The sequence below is a fragment of the Tripterygium wilfordii genome, chromosome 21, assembly GCF_013401445.1.
Source record: "Tripterygium wilfordii isolate XIE 37 chromosome 21, ASM1340144v1, whole genome shotgun sequence".
In the NCBI taxonomy this organism is placed as follows: Eukaryota; Viridiplantae; Streptophyta; class Magnoliopsida; order Celastrales; family Celastraceae; genus Tripterygium; species Tripterygium wilfordii.
This window is the reverse complement of record NC_052252.1, coordinates 12,397,996-12,408,287: the sequence shown is the minus strand read 5'-3', so window position 1 is coordinate 12,408,287 and position 10,292 is coordinate 12,397,996. Positions and strand designations below refer to the sequence as shown.

The 10,292-nt window shown below is 39.3% G+C and overlaps 1 protein-coding gene across 1 annotated transcript; it reads right to left on the bottom strand.

Moving 5' to 3' along the window:
• Window positions 1-870: 870 nt before the first annotated feature.
• On the bottom strand, window positions 871-2,958 carry LOC119987921. Its single transcript, XM_038832827.1, has one exon. It carries the CDS (start codon window positions 2,956-2,958, stop codon window positions 871-873), a length of 2,088 nt encoding a protein of 695 aa, XP_038688755.1.
• Between the last annotated feature and the right edge of the window lie 7,334 nt (window positions 2,959-10,292).

Here is a 10,292-nt window from a genome sequence, read left to right as displayed (position 1 = left end):
GCTTCAATTCCCCGCTTCATCACCATATACTCGAGAAATTTTCCAGACGCCACTCCAAAGGAGCATTTGGCAGGATTCAGCTTCATATTATACTTGATCAACAGATCGAAAGCCTGTTGAAGATGCTCGAGATATTGGTCAGCAACTAAGGATTTCACCAGCATATCATCAATATATACTTCCATGGTGTCCCCCAGATACTTCGAAAACATCTTATTCACCAGTCGCTGGTATGTGGCCCCGACATTCTTCAACCCAAAGGGCTTCACCTTATAGCAGTAGATTCCTCTCTCAGTTATGAAGGTCGTCTTCTCCTGATCTTCTGGATGCATTAAAATCTGATTGTACCCAAAAAAAGCATCCATGAAACTCAACAACTCGTGACCAGCTGTTGCATCAACCATCATATCTATGTGTGGCCGGGCAAGCTTTATTCAAATCCGTAAAGTCGATACAGACTCTCCACTTGCCATTCTTCTTTTTTACAAAGACAACGTTAGCTAACCAATCAGGGTACTGTACCTCCACTACAGACCCGTTGTCTAGCAGCTTCTGAACTTCTTCATTGATCACCAGATTTCGTTCAGGAGCGAACTTCCTCCGCTTCTGCTTGACAGGAGGATATTCTGGATTGACCCTGAGCTGATGCATCACTACCTCAGGATCTATCCCGGTCATATCTGCATGACTCCACGTAAAACAATCATGATGCCGTGATAAGAATTGGATTAATTCTTGTCGCAAATGAATGGGCAGCTGCGCTCCAATCAGGGCTTTATGATCTGGAAAGTCAGGATGGATCTCTACCTCGTCAAGCTTCTCCATCCCTGGCTCATCTGATTCCAGACCAGGTGCCTGGCTCTGTAGCTGCTATGAAGACTCATTTTTGCTCCTCATAGTGGTTTTATAACAACTCCTAGAAGAGTGTTGATCACCCAAGATTTCTTTAACACCACCATTGGTAGGGTAGCGTAAGACTTGGTGATAAGTTGAGGGTACGGCCCTTATGGCGTGCAACCAAGGGCGTCCGAGGATGGCGTTATAAGCAGAAGGCGAATCGACAATGGAAAACCGAGTCTGCTTGTTCAATCCTGGGGCATAAATTGGTAGCATGACTTCTCCTAGGGAATGGCTCACCTCACCATTGAACCCAATGAGTGTTGTCGACTTCCGTAATATCAAAATCTCATCCAGCCCCATTCCTTTGTAAGCATCCAAGAATAGTATGTTGGCCGAGCTTCTGTTGTCAATCAAAACTTGCTTCAGCTTAATATTTGCAACCTGAAGTGTCAGCACTAAGGCATCATGGTGCGGATGTAGAAGTTGAGAAGCTTCATCATCAGCAAAGACCATCACTTGGTTGGTGAAAGTTCCTACAGTCCGTGCCATTTTAGCAGCTGGATTAGCTGCTTCCTTCTCGTGTTTTTTGGCAGAGGTGTGGGACAGTCCACTTATCTCTGATCCCCCGGAGATCGCACAATAGGTTTGAGTAACTGGTGGTGGCGGTGGTAATGCTTCTGGGTCATCAACTTTCCTCTTTTCCCAGATAGCCCTACCGCGCTCAGAGAGTATCTCCCTGAGATTACCTTTTTTCAGCAGGTAATCCACTTCATACCTAAGGCCTTTGCAATAGCGAGTGGTGTGGCCGATATCTTGATGAAAATCACACCACTTTTTGGGGTCTTTCCACCCTTCAATCTCTTTCTTGGGCGACCACTTCACCTCACTGCCCATCTTCTTCAAGACCTGAACAGCTTCGACTTGGTGTATCCTAAGAGGATACTCTGGATAGTTTTTGGCATAATCTGATGCTCCGGTCTTGCGGGAGCGCCAATTACCGCTAGGTTCGCCAACGGTGGATGGCTCCTTCCTAGGACGTTTATCTTCATGCTTTTCTTCCTTAGGAGGATTAGATGGTTTTCTCCTCGCGTCCTCCTCCCACCGAATAAACACGGTGGCTTTGATTAGAGCTTCTTCATAACTCCTCACGTCGCACTTTGTAAGTTCTTCATAAAACTCCCCATCTGGGAGTAAACAACTTCGAAGTGCTTGAATGGCAGTCCCTGGATCACAATAAGGTATAGACACCTTCTCCTTATTAAACCGAGAGAGGAAATCATGAAGGGATTCCCCCACACGCTGTGGCAGTCGATATAAGTCATCGGAGCACTTATGAATCTTTCGATTGCTCGAGAACTGTACCATGAACGTCTCGATTAGCTTCTCGAAAAAAGCGATACTGCCATTGGGTAAATTTATGTACCAACGCAGAGCGGGACCAGTAAGAGTTGACCCGAATCCCTTGCACATACAGGTCTCATGTATCCCGTATGGTATGGCGATCGCGCCCATCTTTAGTTTGTAGTGGGCCACGTGGTCTTCTGGGTCGTCAGTCCCATTGTATAACTTCATACTTGGCACACTAAACTTGTGCGGCAAATCCATTTGATATATATTGTCAACAAACGGCGATCCCATATAGCAGTTAGCATTAATTTTGGCCAAAGTAGGAGGTGCTTTAGTCAATTTATCGATATCTCCTCTCAACTCGATAATCTGCTTGGCCATAACTGCCTGAGCAACAGAAGCTATCGTGGGTCCAGGGAAAGGAGCAGCAGGAAAACGCGGTGCCTGTGGAGGTCTGCTTCTCGGAGAGTTGGTCAAATCTACAGGAGCATCCCTATTGGCATTTTGCTGAATTTTTTCTGTAGCAGGATCTTTACTTCTTGAGGTAGAAGCATCGTATCCCCCGGGGGTGGTCCCGGGGATGAACTGAGTATTTAAAGGGTAAGGTAAAGAATCTCTGGGTGGTGTTTGTTCAAGGCGAGGAAAAGGTGGTCTGCTCACTATTGACTCCAACCGCGCATCCGTCTGCTCCTTGTTTCTCGAGATATCTTCTCTCATAGGTTGCATGAGCTCCAACAATTGCTTGTTGGTGGCCTCGTTGGTATCAGCCATGATTCGGACTTGTCGTGAATTTTTTGACTAAACACTTGCAAAAGTCCCCCTATCTGGCGCGCCAAATTGTAAGGGCAAATTTCTACAATCGTTGAATGGTCAACTTCTCTTCTTGTGGGGTCCGTTTACAGCTTCAAATCCTACAAATTTCACAACAAGGCAAACCGTGAAAGCTCCTCAACCGGTTTGGGGGGTGCCGGTCGTGGAGGCTCCGACGATCAAGTTAGTACTTGCCGGAGATGGAAGACCAGCTATGGTTTTAGTGTTTTGTCTGAGTATGTTGTTTTGTGAAGGGTTGGTAAAAATGTTCTTGTTCTTTCTTCTAGGTAGAAAATGTTTGATTCCCCCACCAATGGACGAGGAGGTCTGTATAGAAAAACGAAGATCAATCTCGAAAATTGTGTCTACCTTCCATTGGTTTCATTGGACCAACAGGTACAAAAGGAAATACATGAAAGGTCTACTATTCCGGCTGTGTCAGGGTTGATAGATAGATAAAAGGATAAAGTAGCAACATGAAATGATCAAAACAGGTGTCGATGATAGTGTGGGTAGAATTGTAAGCGGTATTTAATGAATAGATATTTATATGAAAGAAAGTCATACCTAAGGATGTGAGCCTGTCACATCTGTAAATATCGGCTGTAGACTAGATTGATAGGAGCTGGTTTACAGCACATCAGCTCATGAAGTGGCGCTCGTACGAGCCAGCGCCATAACAGTATCGGTGTCAACGTACGGTCGCCAACACATAACTGTCTTGAAACTCGGTTTCACTTTACTAAGGGAAAGTCACTGTAGACATAATAGTATGAACAGACTATATAATTCCTGCAGACAGATGTCAGAGAACGTGACAGTTTTGGTACCAGACAGCTGTTATGTTACTTTAGTAACGATATACAGATCGTATATGGGCCTCAAGATGGGCTTCGAATTGGGCCTAACCGAGATGGCTAGGTTCATGGAAGGGAATACTTCAACTGGACTTATCATTATATGACAGTGTGGGGCCATACCATTTTTCGCACCTACACTAGAGCAAGCAATTTTGTCACCAAATTGAATCAAGAATGAAAAGCAATGAAAGTAATTACTCCAATACGGAATTCATATACAATTTGGAACTAGGTGTGCGCAAACTCATTTCGGGCAGATTTCAAGCACATGTTTAAATATGACTCTAATGCACTCAATTTCATTCAATTCTTATTCTAGATGAACATTAGACATATATGAGTGTAGAGTTCCAGCACTTAGCATATTAGCACTTAAGGTCATTAACTTGGCACATATAAACATTTAGACACAAGCATTTAAGACATGATGTATGATCATGAACCAAAGTAAGTATGCACAATTAAGATTAAACAATCAACATGTAGTTTGGAAAACAACCATTCAATCATGTTTTCTAATATGTTCAAGTCAAGCATACTTACACACATTTTGCATACTATCATATACAATCATAAAAAATACAATGTTGACCTAGACATTAAGTCTTGGTCCAACAGTAAAGCCTTCATTGAAGGATGCATTCTTGGATTTTAAATACATACATGCAAATAAGGCCTCCATCGAAGGATGCAGATAATTTTGGTAGTATGAAATGCTTAAGCTCAAACCTGCTCCTCCATAGGGGTGTCCAACGAGTCGAGTTCCAGGTTATCAGACTGTTTTTTACCCGACCCGGTATTTTTTGATAAGAGAGTGATCCGTCCGATAACCTGATGAAGTAACTTTGTTAAGGAGTCACCAGATTATAAGATTTTTCGAACCAAATTCCTGGTTACTCGATACCCTTAACAAGCCCAATCCAATGCTTAGGGCAAATGCAATGGGAATGAATTTGCTGGGCCAACATTTTTGTTGACCCGGTCCCACCTCTATTACACAAAAAGTCAAGTCAAACACGTATTCTAATACAGCCACATCAGCAAAACATAAATTTCTATACACTTTTTCTTCCCACACACTTTCTCTTTCCATCCAACCCAACAACATTCCATTCCTCCATATTATCCACAACAAAACTACACCAAAACATCAAATATCAATACATCCACATCAGCAAAACACTTATCCCAATACAGCCACATCAGCAAAACCCATTTTACAATACAGCCACATTAGCAAAAGACAACATCTTTGTTGGCCCAATACCACTTCACCATTGCATTTGCCCTTATATGCCCACCTGATTGTGCCCTTACATTGTGCTTCTCTATGATACTTTTACGATATGGGATATCTATACATCTCTCCAAGACCATTTACTATAAACCTACTTCATTGGCCCACCATTACAAGCACATTTTTCATCACCAATCAATCATCTATTTCTATTGTTTATCTCAAAGTCAAAAAGCAATGTGGAAGAAAAGCGGACACATGTCCCTTCTTCTCCTCCTACTCTCACTTCCTCTTTTATCTCTCTCTCTCTTTCTTGTTAACAATGTCATTGGAATTCGTGACAAGGTATCTCTCTCACTTCCTCCTTTATCTCTCTCTTTCTTGTTAACAATGCCATTGGAATTTGTGACAATGTCTCTCTCTCCAGCGCACAATAGAGATGGAGTTTTTTTTCCAAAGTAACACCCTAACAGAAAGTATTTCCCAACATAACAGTGAGATACAATTATTTCCTAATATAGCATTACACGTCATTGAAGTTGGCGTGTTTCTTGTATTTTTTTTACAATCACGTCATCATAGATGATGTGATCTATTTGTGAGCATTCACGCCATCATGGATGACACGATCGTAAAAAAAAATACAAGAAACACGCCAACTTCAATGGCGTGTAGTGTTATATTGGAAAATAATTTCATCCTATTGTTATGTTGGGAAATACTTTTATATCAAGGTGTTACTTTGGAAAAAAAAAACTCATAGAGATGTGGGATAAACATGTTGGGATTTTGAGTATCCCACATCGTAAAAATGAGAAGACAAGCAAAATGAAAACTGCTTTAAAACTACAAAGAATCTAGTGAGCCTATTCAAATTAATTAGAGTGTGTTTAGTTTGTTTTCTATTTTCTTGTTTCCATTTTCTTTTTCTATTTTTCATTTTCAGTTTTCCATTTCTATTTTCTAAAATAGAAAACTTGTTTTGTTTCTAATTTTGTTTTCATTTTCAGATTTTTTTAGTTCAAAAGAAATATGGACCGTGAACTCAAAAGAGGTTCAATAGATGGGCTTGATGACCAGGCCTTGGTTCTTTGTTTTAGGGCTCCTATACTCAAGTCTCTTCTACTGTTGCCTACTTGCCTCCAACCGGCCAAACTTTTCATCATCTGTCAACATTGGAGCACCGAATTGTCTCTATCCTGGAAGTGTGCTAGCTCACCTAGCTCAGTAAGAGCATCCACAATGGGATATTTTGGAGTACTTGAGATGATACTTTGTTGATAAGTTAAGTGCTAGATGTTCACAATGGGTATAATAGAGTGTATTTCAAGTACTTGAAATGTTACTTTTTTTATAAGTATAGCGCTACATGCACACAATGGGTTAAAAATGACACTTGAAAATCAACCCGCTAAATAGCCTAGCAATTTTGGTCCCAATTGTTTCCAATCCTATGCGACAATCCACATCAGCATGCCACCTAAGCTTTTTTGTCTATATACACAATCTCATCTCTCTCTTTCTTCTCTCTCTCTCTCTCTCTCTCTCTCTCTCTCTCTCTCTCTCTTCTCCTGCTCTCTCCTTTCTCCCTCCCACTCTCACGATACAACACTGTCACTCACCGGAGCTCCTCCGTCCGGCCACCAATCGGAGTCGTCGACTCACCGAACGGGAGCATCTAGCCACAATCTGTCATTTTCCGACCCTTCACACCACCTATCGTCGCTCATATCGTCGGAAAAAGGCATCTAAAGGAGGAGGTCATCACGAAACAAATCGCATCGATCCGCCCACCTCCGCCGACATCTCTGGCAACCAACCACATATTTGGACTCCACAAGTCGAGGCACACCTTACTCACCCATCTTCCAGCCAGTTTGCTGTCGGAATCCGGCAACCCAATGGAACATACATTGTTTAAAAACAATGTAATCAGTCGATCTGTGCATCCATCCACCTCCAACAATATCTCCGGCCACCTCCACCTCCAGCAACAATGTAATTTGTTTTCTAACTTACTTTTTTACATATTTTGAAAGTTATACTGTATTGAAAATAATGTAACAATGTGTTTGACATTCATTGGAATGAATATTATTCACTGGTTTGTAGACTATTTTTTCGCCAACTTATATATGACAAACACTGAAAATTACATTGTTTTGATAAATTTGACAATTTACATTGTTCTGAAAATTTGACAATTTACATTGTTATAGAAATTTGAGAATTTACATTGTATATTTGCCTATTCTATAAATGACATTGTTTGGAAAACAATGTAAACGCAGGTCTGTGTGAAAAAAAAACAATGTTATAACATGTTTGTATAAGAAAAAACAATGTAACCGTGAGTTTATATGATCAAAAAACAGTGTGCAAAAAAACATGAGATAAAAGATGAAAGTGTGGGAGAATGTGGAGGGAGTATTTAATTTTCAAATTTTGAACAAAAGATGAATGGAGGGAGAAGAGAGAAATTTAAATCTCAAATGTGTCAATCCACCATGTCAACATGCTTGCCATGTCATCAAGCTTAGGTGGTAATGCCACATGGGATTGGGAAAATTTGGGACCAAAAGTATTGGGACAAATAACCTTTTCCATTGAAAATTTAGTTATGGAAAAATGATATTTGAGAGTTTGAGTATGTATATAGTTGAGGAATAGTGAAGAGAGAGATGATGAAAAGGAAGAGAGAGGTGATGAAAAGGAAGAAAGAGATGATAGAGAAACTGAATATAGAGTGTTGGAATGTATGGAGTGTTGATGAATAGTATTTATTATGGAACCCACTCACCCAATTAAATTGTGCCACATAGGAGAGAGGAGAAGAGAGAGAATGATTTTAAAGTGTTGGATATTTATTTTCCTACTGTGGATGCTCTACGACCCCTCTCTCTCTTATGTTCTTTTTCTCTGTTCCAATTTTATTAGTTTTTATCATGGATTTCATAAACTTCCTTCTTGTTGCCTATTTCAATCTGTGTATACTCATATTGGCGAAGTGAAAGATAAGAAGAATGTTTGTGCAGAACTGATTTGAATCTTCAGATGGAAGAAGAGTGAAAAGGGGAGATAGAGATATTAGATGAAAGGGGACACAACGACAGAGGAATAGGATGCCGAAAGACTGACGGAGTATCCCGTATTTTATTTCTACCGTGTTTTTGAGTTTTCTAAAAAAAAAGATGACTTTTTATTGTTTTCTATTTTCTAGTCATTTTCATTTTATGTGTTTTCTAAAATGATGTATTTTCATAGATGTTTTCTATTTTTCAGAAAATGAAAACAGAAAACAATTGGAAAATAGCTAAACCAAACGCACTCTTAATTTTTTGAGTGATTTTCAATCGATAACCTGTTAATCTAAAAATTAGTAACCCGACCCTATTTATTTGTTATTGGGTCGGGTCTGGCCCGGACCGATAAGAAATATCACAGGTCTGCCCAATAAGCTCTGGGTTGATTTGGGTCACAGAGTCGGGTAGGGTCGGGTCTGGTCTGGAGGCCAAGTGGACACCCCCTATTCCTCCAATAGCACCGGAGATCTATGCTTGCTTTCACTATCCTATGCTAATTGGGAAAGATAACTTTTATTTACACACCTCAAAAGTGTTAAGTTTACATCATTTTTAAAATTTTTATTTACATTTATATCCCTGTATGAAATTTCTAAAATATCCTTCAATGAAAATAAATCAACGCAACCATTATAATTTTGTTCACAATAATTAACACGATTGCCCAATTTTGTTATTAATAATCAACAACACCATCCTGATTTTTATAACAAAAAAATCACATGATTTGACTTTTTTAAAAAAAAAATGGATATTGTTCATTGATTACATCAATTATCCAATTTGACACAAAAATACAAATCAATAGCAAATGATAAGATTCAATTGAGCGAATTCATTTATGTTGAATGATTTGTATTTGTATCTCGTTCGCTGATTACGTCATTCATGTTGAATGATTTGAATCAACAGCATTAGCCCCAATTCTTAGGAGGATCATTTGGGGAAGAACACTCCATCTTTGAATAAATCAAAGTCTTAGTTATCGAAACATGGGTTGAGTTTGGATGTGAATGAAGGAATTCATTCTAAAATTAGAAACATTCGTCTCATGAGATGTGTAAGGTCCTTTTATTTCTTCTTTATATGTCGTCAATTTCAACTCTTCATCCATGATCGATCCTCAGATACTTTTCATATGAGTACTGCAAGGCTGTCGCCGATGAATACATTGAATGTGAAATCATGGTAAAAACCCTTCTCTTTATCAAATTAAAATCTCTAATTTTATTGACAGTCACGTCACTTATTATGAATTGGTGCAGATTATTGCAATTGATTTGATTCTTCAGAAGCCAAAAGCCTATGGGCTTTTACTGTATAATAATGTGCTCAGACAACAACAAATTCTTATTTCACATTTTACAAAAGAAGGGTATTTTAGACTAGTCATTAAATTTTGGGTGTAAAGTGTAAACTTAAAAGATTGAAGTAGGCAGTGTAAACTGGTGTACAAATAAAATTTCTCAATGGAAAATTAACTCAATAACTGTCTTAATTCAGAAAATAGAATTTATGTTACAACAAATGCAACGAGCACTGAATTGTCAGTATATCCATTATTGGATTCAATTAACCTAGGTCGACATTTGTTTGAATTTAAACCATTTTGGGTTTCAGCATCAGATAATACAACCCATAAAAATTTACTACACCTGAATAATTTGACCGTCTTTTGATAATTTGATACATCCTTTCACTACATTATGCAAACACGCATAACAAAATCATCACCATTATAGGCTAGTAGATCTCATTCCTCATCTTTAATCATCAGGGTGGTCACCCTGATGATCCTCTACGCAGACACATATTCCTATTGTTTGAGGGCATGCCACCACCAACCAACATGCATGGCTAAGTTACTGTGTCTGAAGGTCTTGGGTCATAGCTCATGAGATGCTATGCCCTAAAGTTTTGGGCCATCGGAGTTAGTTTTCCAGAAGAAAAAGGAAATTTGGGCTGGGAGATCATGAAGAAAGTTGGGACTACTTAACACAGCTTTAGTAAGAAGAATTGGCTTTGTTGCTGCGCAAATGAGCATTTGGTAAAGAAACAGAAAGCTTTAAACAACCACCTCCTTTTGACTATCAATGTTCACAGAAGAAATAAAAC

What these genes read in the sequence shown, in the direction of transcription:
- LOC119987921 (XM_038832827.1), bottom strand. Translation starts at nt 2,958, where the DNA reads ATGGCTGATACCAACGAGGCCACCAACAAGCAATTGTTGGAGCTCATG.